Source organism: Gopherus flavomarginatus, chromosome 10, assembly GCF_025201925.1.
Source record: "Gopherus flavomarginatus isolate rGopFla2 chromosome 10, rGopFla2.mat.asm, whole genome shotgun sequence".
In the NCBI taxonomy this organism is placed as follows: domain Eukaryota; kingdom Metazoa; phylum Chordata; order Testudines; family Testudinidae; genus Gopherus; species Gopherus flavomarginatus.
Genome location: NC_066626.1, coordinates 32,756,036 through 32,777,538, shown reverse-complemented (window position 1 = coordinate 32,777,538; position 21,503 = coordinate 32,756,036). Strand labels below are relative to the sequence as shown.

At 41.2% G+C, this 21,503-nt stretch overlaps 1 protein-coding gene across 2 annotated transcripts; it reads right to left on the bottom strand.

Moving 5' to 3' along the window:
* Positions 1–4,197: 4,197 nt before the first annotated feature.
* Positions 4,198–17,938, bottom strand: ZSWIM2 (zinc finger SWIM-type containing 2). 2 transcript variants are annotated; one of them, XM_050916409.1, is made up of 9 exons: positions 17,726–17,938; positions 17,474–17,550; positions 14,989–15,029; positions 13,988–14,198; positions 12,735–12,986; positions 11,625–11,709; positions 9,995–10,116; positions 8,736–8,889; positions 4,198–5,385 (listed from the first exon to the last, which is right to left on the bottom strand). In XM_050916409.1, exons 1-9 carry the CDS (start codon positions 17,936–17,938, stop codon positions 4,570–4,572), a joined length of 1,971 nt encoding a protein of 656 aa, XP_050772366.1. In that variant the 3' UTR covers positions 4,198–4,569. The 2 variants fall into 2 exon arrangements, with proteins under 2 accessions (XP_050772366.1, XP_050772367.1); XM_050916410.1 differs by lacking the exons at positions 17,474–17,550; positions 17,726–17,938 and having other exon boundaries at positions 4,202–5,385; positions 13,988–14,217.
* Between the last annotated feature and the right edge of the window lie 3,565 nt (positions 17,939–21,503).

Here is a 21,503-nt window from a genome sequence, read left to right as displayed (position 1 = left end):
CTTGGATACATTATTCTTCAATTAAACTGATAGATTCAGTTAAAGCACAATATGATGTCAGACTTTAATGCATATTATGATCTCAAGTCTTTTGTAACAATATTTTTACAGCCTCTTTGCAGCTGTGTTGGGGAAAAGGCCCTTTTTAATGCTCGCTAGCACATGAAGCTCACAGGGCCCAATTCTGTGAGATGATGAAACCCATGGAGCTGATGACACAGGAAGTGCTGAGCATCTTACAGGACTGCGCCTTAAATGTTGAACAAGCACTTCATTGCCTTGGCAATCATTTTCAAACACATACTCTTGTAAACAGTTATTTTCCATTTCAAACATACTTGACATTTTGCATCCCTCTTTTTAAGTGTTTCTATCTTTTGTATCCTTTTGTCGGGTGTCTTCATGTCTCAGAGTATTTACTACAGTACTACTGTATTTATTGCTGAAAATGTAATTAAGATTTGTAAAACATTATAGCTCATGCAATATAATAAAATAGTTTTTAAAAGTTATTGCTGCCTTATTTTTAATTTACATTTAGAATTTATTTAAGAAGCGCATGTTATTCAGGAACACACTCATTTCATGTGAACTTTCTTTGCTAGGTTTATAACAAGAAATTAAATTTTCCCACCAAATCACTCCTATATTAAGAACTTGTCATGGGTCCCCAAAACTGCACTTACTATTAATTTGTTTACTTAGGCTCCAAATCCTAAGCTCTGTGTAGGCAGACAACTGTGTCCTCAAAGAGCTCACTAAAGGATTGAGACCTTATGTCCTAATAAACCCCCCCTACTGACTATATTTAGAGCAGGACTGAGTCCTTACAATAGGCATGATTCTGAAAGGTGCTGACCCACAATTTCTACTGACATCGCTGGGAACTGCAGAAACATTCTCAGACCCAAGCCCAAATTTTTTGGCTCATTGCAGTCCTGGCTGCATAATGTGCTCTGCTTCAGAGAATCTCAGGATTTTACTTCCAGCACAGAGCAAGTCCTTTGAAGTCTATGTCGTGTTATTACACCTATTGCCTTCTCTTTTGGTCCCCAGTTACATCTTCGGGATCAGTACAATTTTTTTTAAATGTCCTTAGTCACTAAATTGCTCATGACTGTAATGATAAGCCCTAATTTCTGCTAATGTCAGTGGACTGTTGACTGTTCACAGACAAGCCAAGACAAGGATTAAATAAGATCTGAAATGTACTCCACAGAATGTTATCTAAATAGTCTGGCTTTATTGACAAACCTGGAAGTCTAAGAAAAACATTGTAATTGTTTTGTAACATCACAAAGACAATACCTAAAGAGAGGTACTTGATTTATCAATAAATCTAAGATTTGACATCTTCCCTTGTTGTCTTGCCCATCTCTCACATGTATTTTGTCTGTGATCAGATCCTTCATTGGGCTAGGAACTGTACAGATGTACAAGACAATCCTGAGAGTTTACAATGTAAATGTCAAGACACAGGATGTGAAAGAGGAAATATATTTTACAGATGAGGAACTGAGGAATGAAGAGTTTAAATGACTTGCCTAAGGTCCATAAGAAATCTGTAGCAGAGCTGGGAATTGAACTGAGATTTTGACGGTGCAGGGCCTCAACCAGTTTCTCATTTCATAATAGTCCACTTCCATAAGAAAATGAAATTGGAAAATGAGTATGAGCTATAATCCCACAATTTAACAATTAAATTACATTTTATCTCTTCAGCAGGTGCACAGAGTGCTCTTGATGCACAAATGTAACCTTATTATAATGGGAATTAGAGGAGACTATACCCCGTTCATTCTCACGCTCTCTCTGGTACATACTTTGTTGTTGTAACTTTAAACAAATGTTTGCTGCCTGGCTCCCAAAGAGGTCTGTGGACAGCACACTGTTGATGGGAGAGCTTCTCCCACTGACATAGCTTCTGCCGTTCACGGAGGTGGTTTTATTATGCAGATGGGAGAGCTCTCTACAGTTGACATAGAGCGTCTTCACTACATTCACTGCAGCGATGCAGTTGCATTGGTACAGCTGCACTGTTGCATATATACACATGGCCTTAGATTGTTCGTTTGCTTAACCCTCTAGAAAATCATCTAATGCCCCCAGGTGACGTAATCTGTGGAGCATATATACGTCTATTTCAAGAGCTTGAGTAGCCCTTACGACCTCAATGACCTGCTCTTGGTTCCTGGTTCCTTGAACCAATAACTAGTGTGTCAGGCCTATCCACATAAACCTTTGGCAGTTACACCACAAGGAAAATAAATTTATTGTTTTTTGTGGTCTGACCAGTAACAGACACTCACCCAAATGTAGGGTGCCCAGATAGCAAGTGTGAAAAATTGGGACAGAGTGTGGGGGATAATAGGTGCCTATATAAGAAAAAGCCCCAAATATCAGGACTGTCCCTATAAAATTGGGACATCTGATCACCCTACTCAAATGTCTCATTAGATAGGAGGCCTGGTATGAGTAACTTGAGTTAGGACAGTAGGGTCAACAATCCACATTTTGCAGCTTTGGAAGTCATCAGCTGAGGAGTTTACCTGTGTACAGCAATGTAAAAAAACCTCTGTATTCGGATAGGATACCACCTATCCAATGGCCAGAAGAAAGGAAAACACTCAGTTTACCATTGTTTTTTAGTTATACAGCTGCTTTGGGATTCAGGTGAAGGGGTGCTGTCTTTGTGCAGGATTGATTTACCTAACCAAATTTGTAGAAAATGTGCTTTAAATCAAATTAGCTGTGCTAGTTTGTTGTACTCAGCAGTAACTAATTTAATGTCAAGATATTGGCTGATACCCCTGGGATGGCTTCAGGTACTAATCCTAAAGATATTTTGGCATGTGTGTCATCATATAAATTAAGTTGCATAAAACTAGGAAAAGAATAAAGAGGACCAGAGAAAGGGAGCAATTTCGTGAGAACTGAGTTTTTTGTGGTACATTTTAGTCAAGCAACAGCTTCCCAAAGGTACTGTATTGATTACCATCATTTTACATACATTCAGATTACTGCCATGAAATTCTGATCTTAAATGCTGTTTAGGACTTGATGTTTGTGTAACTTTGGCTAGAGGTATTTGAATTTGTTTCTAAATTCCATATGGCTGCAAAGATCAGTTTTAGGAAGGGACAATATCCCTTCATGCAGTGTTGTTCTCATGTGACTGACTGGTGCTCTTTCTCAGATAGGATGATACTTCATATTCATCTTTTCTGTTTTCTTCAAAGGTGAAAAGCTTTCATATCCACGATTATATCAATTGTATTGGTCTCAGTCCCTGACTCCTGAGCAGCCAAAGGCAGAACTGAAATTATTACTTAAGTACGGTAACTCCTCACTTAGCACTTTTCAGGAACAAAACTACAATGTTATTTGAAGTGAAACGATGTTAAGCGAATCCAATTTCCCCATAAGAATTAATGTAAATGAGGGGTTAGGTTCCAGGGTAGCTTCCCCTACTCTACAAGCACCAGGGGCAAGGGGCTCAACCCTCAGCCTGCTCACACCACCCCTTCCCCAAAGCCCTGACCCTTGACCTGCCTCTTCTCCCCCCACAGTTCCTCCCCCTTTACTTCACATGCTGTGTCCTGCCTCCTCCGTCCATCTCCTTCCTTCTGAATGCCATAAGCCAGCTGATTGCCGCATTTGGAAGGCAGGGCAGGGAAGGGGGAGGCGCGCGGAGTCCTCCCCCTTCCTCCTGCCCAGGGCAATCAGCTGGCTTGCGGCATTTGGGAGGCAGAGGGAGCCTGTGTGCCGAGTCCTTGGTCCTCCCTCCTGCCCCCAAAACACTGCAAGCCAGCTGATTGCTGGGGGCAGGAGGCAGGGAAAGATGCTGATCTGTGGGTCTGCACAACTTTAAATGAGGACGTTCCCTAATTGATCAGCAACGTAACAACATTAAGCAGAACAAGTTTAAGTGAAGGGTTACTGTAATTTTGATATAACTAGATAAAATACTTGCTCCCATTAATTTCAAAGAAACTAAAGACCCTGATATTTGGCCCCCTGCAGCATATTAAGTTCCTCTTTCTTTGGCTGAAGTTAATTAGAGGTTAAAAACTGGTGCCTCAAACTTTGATCTTTAATGGTGTGATTCTACTCTGAAAAGCAACTAAAAATAGCATTGTGGATTTCTAGGTTTAGTGTAAGTGAGATGTGTATATCAAATCTGCTTTACAGTACTCTGAAGCCGACTTTGTAGTCTTTCAATTAAAATTTGAATATTTTATTTCAATACAGTAACTTAGAATTTCTGAGAGAACAGGAAAGTCTTGCATTGTATCCTTGACTAGCCAACTAAGAGCTGTAAGTTTTAAAATTATTAGTATTTTTGCAATAAATACTTCAGCTTTTAGCTTCACTTTATTCACTCCAGGTTAGTTATTGGATCTGATTCTTGGATTCCATTAAGCCAGTCCAGTGGTGTAAAGGACCTTTAAACTTGGTAGAAACAGCATCTAGGGAATACACTAATGGAAAATAAAATCTCAGAAAAAAGCATTAGTTTAAAATTATAAAAATATAGCTGTTTTCTAAACATTTCATACATTCTTTATATTATGACTTGTTATTCAGTGGAATTCCTTCCATTAATAAAGCTACTTCTGTAGTTTTAAGGCTCAGAGGCTTATGCTTAGGTGGTCTTGCTAGAAGTCTTCTTTGCTGTCTGGCTTTTCCCACACACTTACTGTCCCTTTTGGGGAACGTATAGTCAATTGTACCCCCCAAATTATCCTCCAAGTTCAATTTTCCAGGAAATCTTATACATGCTGAAATTTCATGGTTATGCCTGTCTTCAAAAGAAACTACTTTGTTCGGGTTAGCATGGTCAGCGTGGCACACTTTTGCTCCTTTCTCTTTATTAGTACAAGTTCCATTTAAGCCTCTCGTACCATCAGAAATTGCATCTTTTCTAGATGTAACAGAATAGGATTTTTGAGAGAGTATTTTCTGGAAAGGCTTATAGGCTAAATCCTTACCATGCCTGGAAAATTGTAGATTTAAATTTCTATCAATGCTGTGCTGACTATAATCAGAATCTTCTAAATGAAAGTCACTTATACTATTTAAAGTTAAACCCCCTTGAGAATGTGGTGGATCTTTATTGTTATAAAGTCTTTGGAGGCTATCTTGAGATTTTTCACGTGTATGGCCTAATAGTGTTTGCTTGAAGAACAATCCAATTCCAGGTATGAAAAGCTCTGGTTCCTTCTGCTTTGCAAGTTTGGTAGTATTTGTTTGAGATCCTGGCTGACTGATATCACGATTGGCTGATCTATCCTTCCAGGTTAATGGATTATACACAGTATATCCATCAATAGGACATGCATTTTTTTGGTGCAATAACCAGTTGTCAATACATTCTCTGTGGAACTTAAAAAAGAGTCAGTTAAGATATATGGATCTGTGTCCTGAAAATTATCAACAATATAATAATTAATCCAACTTGGAAAAATACTATAGAAGTAATTATTCTTGCATGCAAAAAGCAACATTCAAAGGAGCCGGATTCTTCTCTCATCATTATAAACCAGAAGTACCTTCACTGGGTCTCAGTGGAGCTACATTAGTGTATAATTGGCATGCTCCTTTCATGTATCAAGTGCCAACTCTAATTTACTATGGAAAGTGCCTTACCTCAACTTAGATTGGCTGCTGTAAATCAATACATTTGAAGCACATTTATTGATGTGCTTCAGATTTCAAATACATTTTTAATCACCTCCCATGAAGAAAATAGGTGCACCTATGTTCACTGATCTACAGACTCAATGTTGACTTCAGTATTTTTGTTTCAGCCTAATTCTCCTGGCACTTTGCTTGCCTTCTTTCTAGAAATCTATAAAAAGATACTAACTATAGATGTTAGATTAATATTTGTGTACTTCCAGGTAACACTGGCTTTTCTTTTTACAGAATGGTGTGAATTACTATAAAAATAGTTCATCATGTTTGTCAACTAGAAGATTCCCAGCAGTTATACAAATCTAAAAAAGGATGTCTTCTATGAGCTTCCTAAGGTGTGCTGGAGAAGAGAAACTTCTCCTGTAACCTGCCTATAATGCACGTGGTAAGGTACTAGAGTGGCCTAATCAGATAGGTAGTCCCAAGCCTGGAAGGAAGTTGTTAATGGGTTATATATTGTTGTAATAAGTCATAAATCCAGTATTTCTATTCAGTCCATGATTTTTAGTGTCTAGCGAAGTTTTACGAATTTGAGCTCCCAGGCTCGCCTTTTGAAAGTGTTGTGCAGGTTTCCTTTGAGGATGAGGACAAAGAGGTCAGATTTAGAGTGATCACTTTGTGAAAAGTGTTCACCCGTAGGTGATGTGGTAGTTTTTGTTTTTTATCATTTTCCTCTGCAAGTTCATTTGAAAGTGTAGTGATTGTCTGGTTTCACTTACATAGTTGCTATAGAGGCATTTAGTGCACTAGATGAGGTATATTTTATGTTGTGAGACATGTGTAGGACCCATGGATCTTGAAAAGTGTGTTGTGGGGGGTGTTAATCATTGTAGAAGTGCAGATATGTTTGTTCTGGAAGGGTGTGGTGCCCCTTTGAGTTGGTGTGTCCTGGTCTGTAGGGAGATTGCTTCTGATGATGAGCTTGGAGAGAGAGAGGCTAGGTTTTTTTTTTGAAGGCCAGAAGAGCGGGAGTTGAGAGATTTATTTCAGGATGGAGTCCCCATCAAATATGGGTTGTAATTGTTTAGTGATACCATGTATGCATTCCAGTGTGGGAGGGCAGCTGATAATTAAGGGTGTGTGATCAGAGAGAGTTTTATTTCTGTATTGAAGCAAGTTCTCTTAGGGTGTTTGGGTGACCCATTCCATGATGTCATCTACTTCTCTGGTAGAGTATCCTTGTTTGGTGAAGGCGGTTTTGAGTGTGTTAAGGTGTATAGCCTGGACTTTCTCCTCAGAGCATATTCTGTCGAATGAGTGCCTGGCTGTAGATAACAGCTGTTTTGGTATGTTTGAGGTGGTTACTGGATCTATGAAGGTAGGTGTGATGATCTGTGGGTTTCTTGTATATAGGGTTCCATTGCTAAAGCTGATTGTGATGTCCAGGAAGTTGATGCTGGTGTGGGGGTGTTCCAAAAAGAGTTTAATGGAGTACTGGGGGGTTGTTGAAGTTGTGGTGGAAATCTCTGAGGGAGTTTGTCTGTCCAGAGGATGAAAATATCATTGATGTATCTCAGGTGTATCATTGTTTTTGTGGAGCATTTGTCTAAAAATTATTCTTCAAAGTTACCCATGAAGAGGCTGGCATTTTGGGGAGTCATCCTAGTACTCTCAGCTGTTCCTATGGCTTGGACAAAGTGTTTATTGTTGAATGTTAAATTGTTATGGGTGAGGATGAAATAGATGTGTTTGAGGAGGACAGCTGAGGGTTGCTCATTGTCTTGTAAATATTTGAGGCAGGCAGCTATGCCATCATTGTGAGGGATGCTGGTGTATAAGGAGGTGACGTTCATGGTGACAAGGATGGTGTTCTGAGGGCAGCTGTTAATGTTAGAGTTTGTGAAGGAAGTCTGTTGTGTCCTGGAGGAAGCTGCCCCATCAACACATCTTTCAAGATCCATGGGTCCTATCCATAGCTAACACAACATGTGATATACCTCATTCAGTGCATTCAATGCCCCTACAGCAACTGGCTAGACAATCACTACGCTTTTGTATGAACTTGAACAAGAAAGTGATAAAACACAAAACTACCTCACCACCTGTGAGTGAACACTTTTCACAAAACAATCATTCTATATCTGACCTCTAAGTCCTCATCCTCAAAGGAAACCTGCACAACACCTTCAAAAGGCGAGCCTGAGAGCCTAAAATTCATAATTTTGCTAAACACTAAAAATCAAGCATTGAATAGAGACACTGGATTTATGGCTTATTACAACAATGTATAGCCCACTGACAACTCCCCACAGCTGTTCTCACCACCTTTCTTTGCCTTCGTATGACTGGAAGCAGGACCAGCTCTAGGCACCAACAAACCAAGCATATGCTAGGGGTGGCATTCTGGCCACTTTCTTTTTTTTTGGTTTGGGAGTTGCGCTCCCGGAGGTGTTGTTTTCCCCTCCCCCCACACTTGGGGTGGCAAAAAACCTAGAGCCGGCCCTGACTGGAAGGGTGTTAACAGCCCACTTCACCCTGAATGGTTCCTTGAAATATATTAACTACTTATATAAACAATCTGTTCCATCTTATATATAGTTGTGACACTGAGGCTATGGCTATACTACAGAGCTTATAGCAGCACAGCTGCCCTGATGCAGCTATAATGCTGCTAGTGCAGATGCTCTTAAGCCAATGGGAAAGAGCTTATTCATACCTGAGTGACATTTTTTATGCCAACATAAGCTGTAGTGTAGACATAGCTTGAGTAAGCTTTCCCAGAGCTGAAGAAGAGCTCTGTGTAAGCATGAAAGCTGGTCTCTCTCACCAACAGACGTTGGTCCAATAAAAAATATTACCTCACCCACCTTGTCTCTAATATCCTGGGACCGACACGACTACACCACACTGCATTCAGCATACTTCACATATTCCCTCCAATGCTTACATTTTCATCAACTTTGTAGAAGAGACTTTTAAGTGTCTAGACTATGTTAAAGAGCTGAACAACAAGCATGAACACACAGGCTAACAGTGAGATTTGGCATGAACACTGGGTTTTGGGTTCAGTAAAATTTAGAGCCTTTCGTTTTCTTTACCTTGTGATTACATGGCAAGAGTCTTGCATACTGACCAAGACAAAAGATCTTCAAGCAGAGCCTACATTGCAGACCTGGAGCAAGGAAGTTGCTACATTTTCTAATCAACATCAGAGGTAAAGATTTTACAACGTGCTTTGGGATGCAACTGGACCTAAACAATAGAAAATACACATCATGTTTTTTCAGTACATAGTAGGAAAATAGCAATAGAAACTGAAACCTTCAAAATGGCAGGATAGTTTTGGTGATAGGACTATCACTTTACAGGCTGATGGTTCAGCAGATTAATGCGTTTGGCCACTATTACTGAGGCCCTGATCTTGCTACAAAACCATCATCAGTGGACCCTTACTCTCCACAGAAGAGAGGCCATTATGATAATCTAGTCTGACCTTCTGTATTAAACAGGCCAGAAAATTTCACTCAGGTAATTCTTGCATCAAGCCTGTAACTTTTGGTCGAAAGATTATAATCTCCTTTTTATTTCTGAGAGAACCAAGGCACAAAAAGGGGTCACGTGAGTTGCTCAGGGTCATGCAGAGAACTTGTGCTGAGCCAGGAAATTAATCCTTATGTCCTGAGGCCCAGGCTAGTTTCTTAACCACAAGGCTATCCTTCCTCACTAAGACTTTCTGTGAGGTATACACAGGTTTTGTTTGCATGTGTGGATCCTGTTGCAGTCAGAGTGCACTAAAACAGTATTCTGTTCTAGTACAAAGCAGCGTGATACTAGCTCTTCGTTATCAGTGAACTGCAAAGAGTTTGATTTCAATAAGCACATCAATTCATATTTATTCAAATCTTTTTCATCTGCAAACCTGGATGGTAAGCCTATTTTCATACGGTTTTCTTATGATATTGCTGGTAGTTTCTCTTTCCATTCAGAAATTCCACAAACACATTTAATTTTTTAAATGCATAGTTTTTGCTTTTTGCTGTCTTTTTTTTTTTAACTGCTATTCAAAGAGTAGTTCATAATGTGATGGTTTAAAATGTTTTTCCAAGGCTCATGCCATTAGTTTCTAAACACAGGTGAGCAGAAACACACTCACCTGCAAGGTGCATTTAAAATTTTATTTTATCTAGATTAAGAAGATATGAAATTAAAATACATCTGGTTTCTCTAAAGCATTTCCTTTTACCCTTTACGGAATCATTTCTATAAACAAAAGTAAATGTTAATGAATTGAAAAAATTGTTTTTAAAGAATGTTGAATTTGATTACATTAAATAGTATGAAAAAAATTGTATCTTACTTCTCTTGAAGATGTAACAGCTCTTCTTTAGAATTATCACCTGGATTAACGCTTTTTAAATTTCCTCCTGAAGTTGACAATTGTGAAACTTGGTCAAGTGACCTCCACCTCTGATTTCTCTTCTGTTGAATACAGAAAAAGCTAATGAAAGGCTGCAGAATATGATGCAAGAAGTAACTGAGAAAAAAAACCTCCAATTTCCATAATATGGGTTTTGTAAATCATGAAAAGAAACTATGAACAATTTAACAAATTTGTTTTCTAGAAACTGCTGTAGCAACAAACACAGATCAGTCAGAATGGCGATTAAAGTCCCTGTATTTTAAGAGGCTCTCTTGTATGAGGTTTTGCAAAAGCTCTGAAGTGCTGTGCTGTCTCTCACAGCAGTGCAGGACAATTTTGGCCCTTATGTCTAACAAACAAACAAAAAAAAAAAAAACAACAAAAAACTTATCCTTATGGATGGTAAACTTGAAGAATTAATATTTCTGGGCCTTGAGACGTAAAACTGCAGAACCTGTCATTGAACCTATGGAGGCTATGGCAATCCTCATTCACATGGTTTATGTACCCTGACTCTATGCAGTGAATTAGTGATATAAAAATTAGTTAACTATGGAAGTGTACAAATTGATGATAGGCTAGATTTGGGTGCTAGCTGGTGACTCTTGCCCACATGCTCAGGGTTTAGCTGATTGCCATATTTGGGGTCGGGAAGGAATTTTCCTCCAGGGCGGATTGGCAGGTGCCCTGGAGGTTTTTCGCCTTCCCCTGCAGCGTGGGGCACGGGTCGCTTGCTGGTGGTGTCTCTGCAGCTTGAGGTCTTCAAACCATTTTTGAGGATTTCAATAACTCGGTCCTGGGATAGGGGTTGTTATAAAATTGGATGGGTGGGGTTCTGTGGCCTGCCTTGTGCAGGAGGTCAGACTAGATGATCAGATTGGTCCCTTCTGACCTATGAGTCTATGAGTCTATCACTGCCCAAGCCTTTTAGATCCTGGAGTAGGGCACAGTGGAAGGCCAAGGTAGTTCACAGTGATAACCCCATGCCTTTGATTTAGGTCTGTGCTCCTAGCACTCCCCTGGCACTGTGGTTCCAACACAGCCATGCTGACAGGGATCCTCCAGCTAGTGGCTGTCCTGAGCATTTTTAAAGGGTGATCCTACCAAGGAGTAGGGCACCGAGAAGTTAATACAGTATATTCTGTATTATTTTTTCATAGAAAATACCACCAGACATGAGGGCCAGGAGAAGGGGTGACAACATTCAGTCCCCTGCCACGAAATGACCCATTCTCTTTGTTCCGTTTCTGCAGACAGTAATTTGAAAGGCCCAGAGCAAGACAGAAGATGAATAGTACAGAGGCAGCTGACATTTCTGTCATGTCTCCTTCCTCATCCACACAATTGATCCTATTTTGAAGTACCATTTAAGTTTACAGTTCTACTCTTTCCTTGCTATTTTAAGTATTTCATAGTGGTTTATATTCAATCACAGGTAATCCTCGTCACTGTAATGGTGTTTTTATTTTTAAAAAACAAGATCAGCTTTACATTCCTACGTAAAATGTTTTCTATGTCTGACCATTAGCTAGCTTTGGATATGATGCAATAAAATATAGTTCTGTACCTGTCGAAAGGTGAAAACATGTGGAGGATGGCAAAAGCTAGTGAAGCATTCATGGCATAGGTGATATTCACTACACTCAGTACACCTAAAAAATAAAAATATAAGGTAGTTAAGAGTGGAATGTTAACAGTTTAGTATAACTTATTAATGTATGAAAAGCCTTTGCTGAAAATTCTACTATTTAGTATCAGGAAGTCCTATATTACAGTATAAAATTGTCTTAACTCAAGCTCATTTAATCTGTGAAACTTTTTATCAAATAAAACCCTTTTGCTTTGCTTTGTTTCTGGCTGAATTTAATAGAAAAGTGAATTGTATATGCCGGTGTTGTGGTCTGCGGACCTCTGGGGGTCCACAGACTATGTCAAAGAGGTCAGTGAAAAGTTGTCATTACCACAGAACCGTGAATTTTAACCTGTAGTCTGCAGACCCGGGGTCTGTTTCACCAGCAGAAGGAAGGGTTGAAGTCTCTGGAAACTGAAAATAGGTTTAGGCAAAGATCCTTCACCTAGGAAGACAAGGGTAGCCAGATCTTGTACTTCTGCGGAAGATCCTGACCGAGGAAAAGTCAGTCATAACTGAGAAGAATACTGGTGAGAGACCACCATTTTGAACAAAGCCTGTACCTAGTTAGATTAAGTTTTAGATGTGTTTTCAATTTTACTTGCTTTTAAGGACATGTCTATGCTATAAAATTAAGTAGACTTAAGTTAGGTCGACCTACAGCCACCACAGACGTGAATAATTTTACTCACGTCACTGGCAATGCGATTTCTTGTGTGAGTAAAGTTACCTGTGTGCTTTTAATGGATATAGCCATACGTCTTCAGATGAAATGCATTACACTAAGGAATTTGGAGGTGCTGACTCAACCTCATATCTCATTGAGCTAAAGATCCCATTAGGAATCTGTTACACCGATCACTGTAATGTAAATTGACCAGAAATCAGCACCAATATAATTAGACTTGAGCTATAAGAACCAATGTCATCTATCCCACAGAGAAACGTTTGTTTAGTTATAGTAAAGACAAAAGGGAATAAGTAGTAAATTATAGGTTGTTACAAGGAATTGTACTGTTAAATTAAAAGTGCTTTAAAAGTACTTACTTGTAGCATTTTCCCTCAATTGGAAATGCTCTGCAGTTATTACAGGGAAGTCCAAGGTGTTTGTCAAGTCTCACTTTCTCTGCTGCAGTCACAAGCTGAATGGAGTTCCTGAATTCTTCTAAAATGAGCTTTAATGGTGCAAATTCTTCTCTACAGAGGGGACACTTTACCACAGAGTCACTCTCTAATTCACCCTGGTGATCAGCCCAAATCTTCATACATGTGATGTGAATGTTGTTTCCACAGCCATATCTACAGAAAGTAAGGTTATGTCTATGATACAATCTTAAGTCAAACTATTTTTGGTCAACTTACAACCGCCACATTAATTACTGCAGTAGCTGATGCACCACCGACAGAAGGAAGGTAGTGTGGACATGTCCTCAGCAGAAGTGCTTCCACCAACTGAAGAGGGGCAGTGTGGAGAACTGACAGGGCTGTCAGCTCCACACACAGGGAGCCCAGCTGCTACCTGGGGCTTCACGCCTCCATGCTCTCAGCTGGGAGCAGGAGGGGAGGGCCGCAGACACCAGGGGCTTCTCACTTCTAGTGGGGAGATTCGTGCCTAGAAACCAGTCAGCTGCTGTGCTCCTTACAGGGAGTCAGGACCCCAAGGGGCAACAGGGCTCCCAGCAGGGAACAGGGAGCCTGGGCAGCAACACAGCTTGGAGCGGAGACAGGGCAGCAGCCTGGCTGGGGGGCCAGGAGCGGACTTTCTTGTCAATTTCATGAAATTGACAAGAATGACAGCCAATGTAAGAAACACAGTGTCTACACAGACACTGCATCATCTTAACTACACCGACATAAGTCCTACACCTCTTGTTGAGGTACTTTTATTATGTCTCCATAGCAGGGGAGTTACATCAGGGGAGGAGCATTTCAGGGTGTACACTTCCACTGTTTTGTCAATGAAAGCTGACTTTTGTCAAAAAAAGTTATTGAGTATAGACAAGATCTGAAACAGGCATCAATTACTGTACTTTGTCCATAAACATTTAGAAAACCCAGTATCATTAATACAATAGTTTTTCAGCCACAACATAACAGCCCTGCTTTGTTTCAAAGAGCATTTATTAAAAAAAAAAATTCCTAAAAATTATTTAAAATTACAATTTTTACATGTTAAGACCATCCCTCCAATGGGATCCCTGCACCATTAACTGTGCAGAAACTTTCTATCATTAGCTAACACAGAAAACTTTTTCTGAGTTTCCATCATGAAAACAAACTAGAAAAACTATACATCTAACCTGCAATAAGTGATGGGAAACATTTTCTTTAGTAGCTCTTCCTGGCAAATAGGACAGACATCCTCTGCATCAATTTCTTTCTGATTAATGTATCCATCATCCTCTTTCTGTAATGTTTTGGTGGAGAGAGTGTTTGCTCTTGGGGGGAATGTCTGTTCTTGCTGTAGTATATCATTGATCTCTCCTTCCAGAAGACCCAGCTGAAAAGCATCTACAGAAAACTCAAAGCTCTTTGGCAAAAATTTAACATTTACTATATTCAGCTATCATAACTTTCAGGGTAAATCATCTGCAGCGAACCAACGATGTCAGTGCTTCTAGTGCCAGAAATGTTGTATATCTTCATTTCTCATTTGCAATTTGTAACGATAATTTGTACAACTTCACATCTAAAGCTGATCTTTATGGCAAAATTGGTTCAAAGGTTTTTCTGTAGAACTCAAGTCAGGTTTCCTGAAACACCACCAAAATATGGTGGTGTATATGTTTAAATTATGATCAGAAGCAACCCTAAACAGCAGCTATTAATTTATTCAAGGAGACCCATCACCCCCAGAATCTGTGTGGCACAAACATGGCTAGAAGGGAGTTGCACTTTCTGTAATGAGTAGTACGAGGTGCAGTGCAGAATCTGTCCAAGTGCAAAATGAATTATACATTTGCCAAATCAATGAAGTACTTGGATCTGAAAATATCCTAAGTGGTACTTTATTAAATCACACGATCTTCTACTTTAAGCCCTGAAAGTGTTGCAAATGACTATATTTTTCTTTAAGTACTTTACAGTTGTACCTTTAGCAGCAGTGTTACCGATATGAAAAAGGTGTCATATTTCAGAATCCTGACAATGCCCCAAAGCATTAACATGTTGATATGCTGGTTAGGGGAAAACAGTCATTGATCTAAAAGATGATCTTATCCAACCTCCTGAGAACTTTGCCGTTGTGCATTTAAACTCTATATGCAAGATTAAACAAGCAAGCAAAAAGAATAATACTTACATTCATGGTTTCTTGGAATTTTGAATTTTTTCAACAATATCCTAACAATGATAATAAGATAACCATCAGGTGGTGCATGTGGAAGTTAGCTAAAGCTAACTACTGGCTATTACTTTCAACTTTACTGTGACATTGCACTCCATAATGTTTTATGGAAATATGCTTATGAGTGTGAATATGATGTAACTGGAATATGCTTTAGGCAAAAGGTCTCTTGTAAGGTATCATTACAAAGCTTATAATCTACTGAGTGCGTTCATCCTATTTGTATGCATGTATCATTCTTGTAGCTGAAGCTAGAAATATGAAGTATAACTGGGATCCTCTTCTAATTGTGCAGAGTGGGTCATTAATGGTGACTTAGAATCTTGATGGCTCCCATTGACTAGTACAATTGGTTGTAAATGACTGTTTACTTGCAAACTTTTCTGGGTACCTGTAGGCCAGCCCTGGAAAAATGGAGGCTGGGGTCTCACAGGACATGTGAACATGTCACCTGATACTGGAATCCATCTTAAATCTGGTGCTTTTCCATTTAGAAGGAGGGGAGGAGACCTAGAGACAAAATATTCCCGCCTTGTGCCAAAGCTATAAAAGAAGATGGAACAGAACAAAGGGGGCAGCCAGTCATGAAAACACTCCTAATTTCCACCTAAGATGTCTTCTGGAACTAACAAGAACTGTACCAGGGAAAGGATTGGGCCCAGACTAGAAAGGAGTCTAATCTGTGAGTCTAATCATTTTTGGGGGCATGGACCAGACCTGGGTTTATGTTGCGGCACACTAGCATGTCTGGCTCAACAAGGCAGGGTTCTGGAGTCCTAAGATGGCAGGGAAAATGGGCTCAGAGGTAATTCCAGCACATCAAATGACAGTCCCAAGGGGGTCTCTGTGACTGAACCCATCACATTTACATTTCAGGGACAACAGCCATCTTAAATACTTCAGAGAGAAAATATTAGGACTAAAACTGTAAGAACAAAAGTTTACACTGCTAAGTTACAAATGCATTCTTATCCAAACAGAGGTCCTCTGTGCCTCTGCCGGCTGCTTGAAAGCCTCATAATTACCAATTACTTCTACTATTTTCCCCCATTTCTTTGCCATTTTCTAATCCATGCCAATACTTTAGCTACTACCCCAGATCTATTTGGTTTCCTTACGAGTCTCTTGTGAGGGACATTTTTGAAATCCAATTTAAAATTATATCCACCTGTTCTCTTTCATCCCCTATTTTGTTTGCACAGTCAAAGAATTCTCTTAGATTGGAAATAAATAATTGATTACATCTAACTGGTTAAACTGCACACTGGTACAACATTTAGAGAAACAATTTCATGCTTTAAGGGATTGCTTCTTGGGAAAGTTAATTCTAGAGCAAACATGAGAAACTATTTTTGATTGAGTCTTATGTGACACAGAAGCATTAATCTGAAAAGTAGAAATAGCCATTAAATAGTAACACCCTAAGGGAAAGGAGGAAATATGATACCCAAACATAATTCCCTTTCTAAAGTTTCTAAAGTTAGTTAAATAAAATGAGACTGTTAGTCAAAAAGGCTTTAACATTGCAAATAAAGTCCTTAGAGGTGGCATTAATGCTGCTTAAAAATCTCAGAAGGTCTGTGCATTGCAGAACAAATAAGGAACCAAGCAGGCCAGGAGTGAACCAATTAGCTCAATGGCAAGGTTTGAGAAGCCATTGGAGCTAGATAAAAATCCTTCTAACTTTGGAAGTCTGACCAATGGCCAATAAAAAGCACACAATTACAGCAGGTAAAAAGAGGGAAACCAGAGGGCCAAATTGATTCTCAAGAGCAAATATGCAAAGGTGTCAAAGCCATCAAGAAATTCTTTTATGAAACCTCTCATAAAATTGACAGGTCAGCTGACTCACCAGGACCTAAAGGGAGAAATTAAGCAACATAAGGACATTGCTGAGACTCTAAATCATTTCCTTGCATCAGTCTTCACCATGGAGGATGTGGGTGGAGATACCATCCTGAGCCTACATTCTCTTGGTAATAAAGATGAAGTGCTCTCAGGGATCGGGGTATCAAGGAAGAGGTGCTAGAGTAAACTGATAAATAAGAAAGCAACCAATTTTCCTTTACAGCAGCCACAGCTAGTGTGTCCCCATCATTTCATGTTAACCTAGGGGGGTTGTAATTTACCTGAACCTGAAGACAGACACTGGTCTGTAACTTCCAGGTTCACTCCTACTACTCTCTTCCAGATAGTTACAAAGTTTGTTACCTTCCATTCTGCATTTAAAACAGGTAATTTTAACGCGAAATTGCACGTTTTTCCGAGCACTTCAGCCACCTCACTCTTAGCTTCTTTCCCTGCTCTTTCACCTACACTGTGAAGCTAAGAGGTGTTTGGACACCGGATCCGGACCAGTGCTTCCCCTCCCCTGGAGGAAAGGAAGGCGTCAGGGCTGGGTGGGTGGAGAGGGGGAGCTGCCCCCGGACAGCGCCTTTACCAGCAGATGTGGCTGCACAGGTCCTTCTCCCTCAGGAACGTGGCGCAGGTGCAGGAGTGAGGCTGCCCCAGGAACACCTGGGGAAACAGACACACAGCGGCGTGGGGCGGGGCGCGGCGCAGCGGGGGCTGGCGCGCCTGACTGACTCTCCGGCAGACCCAGCCGGCCGGGCTCGCTGCCCTCTGCGGGCGGGGGGGTCACTCAGCACAGCGGGCTTCACAGCGAGCGCGCCCCCGGCCCCCGTCTCCGTACCCGGTGCGCGGGCCCCCCCTCCTCCTGCAGCACGAAGCCGGTGGGGCCCAGCTCCCGCACGATGCGCATGGTGCTGCCCAGCGCCTGGTCCTGCTGCCAGCTCAGCCCGGCGCTTGCGCACCGCCGCCGGGACATGGCGGGGGCCCGGCTGGGAGCAGGTGGAGGGGCCAAAACCACCGCCGCCGACTCTCCGCCGTTGATACCGGTCCCCATAGAAACGGCGCGTCCCCGCGAGCATGGCGCGCTGCTCAGCTGCGCGCGCGCCCGTGAGGGGCGGGGGCAAAGCGACGCGGCGACGATGCTGACTGGTTGTGATGCGCGCGGCCCCTTGGCTCCACGGGAGCCGGTATTTGCTGGTGTGTCGCGCGGCGGCCGGGTCCGAGCTACGAGCCCTTCCAGCCCGCGAGGCGTTAGTGCTGCGCGGTCTCGGCCCTGTGGCTCCCGCGGAGAGCCGCGCAACTCCCTGGGGCTCGGACTGCTCCGTTTGTTCTTCGGGAAATCGTGTTATTTCCTGCTATCACCTGCCCATGTCGGGCCAGGCCCTGCCCCGCTCGGGACAAAAGGCTGGGGTGGTGCCCTGGGCCCAGGTTCGGGGGCTGGAGAAGAAATCCACCCACACTCCGCAGGCAGAGACTCGGCTCGGTCCCCACCTGGGTGCTGTGACCTGGTGCACAGGCTTGCAGCACCACTCATAGGGTGACCAGATGTCCCGATCTGATAGGGACAGCCCTGATATTGGGGGCTTTTTCTTATATAGGCTCCTATTACCCCCCACCCCTTGTCCCAGTTTTTCACATTTGGTGGCTGCTCACCCTAACCACTCAAGGCTGGTGTTGGCCTGTCCGGAGGGGCAGCAGAGGCCAGGCCAAACCAGAGTAGTGCTGGGACTAGGGTGACCAGACAAGTGTGAAAAATCAGGACAGGGAGTGGGGGGTAATAGGCTTCTATATAAGAAAAAGCCTCAAATATCAGGACTGTCCCTATAAAATCGGGACATTTGGTCAACCTAGCTGGGACTCCACCGCCAGGTTTTTTCCATCTTATTTTGTGTTATTTCAAAGTTGTAAAAAATCACATATAAGTAGAACTATGATCCACCACCACCACAACATCCCACAGCCTCCCACACAATAGATTTAGCTTCAGGGGGCATCTGAGAGGAGTTTGGAGCAAACAAGCAAGTAGATAATGGGGATTTATGGAGCAGTGTCCAAGCCCTTCTTCCCAGTGTGTAACTGCTCTTTTATTGCAGGGCCTTTCACCAGTGGGCTTTACCCTTTCTGTTTAATCTTTCCTGGCCATTGTGAGATGTCTTCCGCTGCAGCATTATTAATGTTTGGCCTTAGTTCTCTCTTCACTAACTCTGCCTTTTTATAGTCTTACTGCAGAGTCTGCTTCGCTGAAGTAAAATCTTGGTGGAAGTGACCTGGCTGCAGTTCAACCTGGATAAGGAAGGGATGCTTGTTTGCAGCAGAACCTAAGGAATGGTCAGGGGCAGTGTTTGCAACATCAGCTGGGAGGGAGTGGATACTTGCCTTGTGCCAAAATCATTCACATCATCATAGGTAACTGGCTCAAAAATAGCAGCCCTAATTTAGAACTTAGCCCTAATTTAGAACTTAATTGAAATCCTGTGTGAACTCTTTACCTTTCTTTAATATCATTTTTATATTTCTCTCTCTGTTATGAGTAACTAAAAATAAACCTAAAAACTCTAAGTGGTTTATTCAATATTATTTTTACTCTTCACTTTCTGCAGCATTTCCTCAAAAGTTTGAAGATAACACGTTGTCCTCTACATTTGGCAAAACTTGATTATTTTCTTATGCAGCTGAAATTAAGCTGGTATTTTGTATTTAATTTTTTCATGCTTATGTACCAGTAATATAATGAAATGTGAGTGTTGGTCTGGGAACAGTATTGGTTAGTCACCTGTTTTTTGTCGAGCCAACAGGGGGTGCTGTTGCACTTTGTTTCTTCCTTAGTTCTTACATAAATATTGATGATCATTATTTGCTTAGTGTTCTTATTTTATGTGTCTCTTTCTTTTAGATTAATTACCAATCTCATACTTTAGGCATCCTTATGTAATCAATTTACCCAATAATATTAAAAATGGACAGCTTATCCCATTTCAATGAAAAATAAACAACAACAAAAATAATAGACCTCTTTGTAGCCACATCGTGATTTAATCTCTCTTACCATCTGCTCATCACCTCTCCAAAGGTACAGGAAAGTAATTATGATGGAATTGTATCTATTCAGATGATATTACAATTCCTACCATCTTGTGTCAATATTAACTCCAGTATGTTGTGAGCATATCTGACAGTGTTCGGTTTAGAATTTTTCCATTGGGATGCAGGCAGATACTGCTCTCCTTTCAGTGGTAGGACAGGGTGGAGTCTTGCCTGCATAGATTCCAGGGGATCAGCAGGAGACCACAAACTGCCAGCTATGTATCCCCAGTGTCCTCTGCTACCCCTGCTCCCTGTTACTACATAATAACTTTGTAAGAATAATAAAAAGTAGCTCTTTTTCTATGCTCTTGTGACATAACTGTGAACTTAAGGGGATGAACTATAATTGCTAATTCAGATAGGAAGATTCTCATTTTTGTAAATTTTAGCTTTGCAAGTTGCTTACAGAAACACATTTGCTCTGAATCAATCATAAAGGAGAGTTTTATGTTTGTATCAATATTTCTGGCCAGCAGTATGTTCAATTTGCTTGAATGTAAAAGTTATACAAACCAACAAAAATTGTGTGTAACTAACTCTAATAATTACTCTCTAGTTGTAAAATAGCTCTGATTTTTTCAAGCATTATCATAATTTTCTGTTGTCTGTATTTATAATTTTGGTAACACAAGATTCCAACAGCTGGGAATCAACCTTTTGGATGTGTTTGAAAACTGGATCCTTGTTTGTATTGACTGTACAGGAAACAAACTTTGAGCACACCAAAATATGAACTTTAATGTTTGAACAACTTGTTCTTAAGATATTATAGTGTTTGCTTGATTGTGTATGCTATTCTTTTATTATTTGTACATGGTAGCTACTAAAGGCCCCAGTCAGGGACCAAGATCTCATTGTGCTAAGCACACAATTCATTTCAACAATAAGACTGATAAACAGTTTCCTTTTGTTTTCATATGCTCAGATTTCCAAAACATTCATCTATTTCAGTGTTTCCCAAACTTGGGATGCCGCTTGTGTAGGGAAAGTCCCTGGCAGGCTAGGCTGGTTTGTTTACCTGCTGCGTCCACAGGTTCGGCCGATCACGGCTCCCACTGGCTGCAGTTCACTGCTCCAGGCCAATGGGAGCTGGGAGAAGCGGTGACCAGCACATCCCTTGGCCCGCGCTGCTTCCAGTGGGAGCCGCGATCAGACGGACCTGCGGATGTGGCAGGTAAACAAACTGACCGGGCCTGCCAGGGGCTTTCCCTACACAAGCGGCATCCCAAGTTTGGGAAACACTGCCCTATTTGGCTGGCATTTTCTATGTTTCGTCTCTGTGCAAAGGTGCTTGTGTATTAACTTACAAGCAAAATGTATTCAGCCATTTTTGAGTTATGGAAGAATGGGGAAAAATACTCTGGTACAAAAAATATTCTCGCATTTAAAAGAAAACTAAAAGTAGCTGAACCTCTGCTATACTTTGAAAAATCTGGACATATTAAAAAAAATGAGAACATTTGAAAATGTATCCTAATGGACGTTCAATATGAAAAGGCTGATGTTAACTTCAGATGCAGTGCCTATGCGGATGT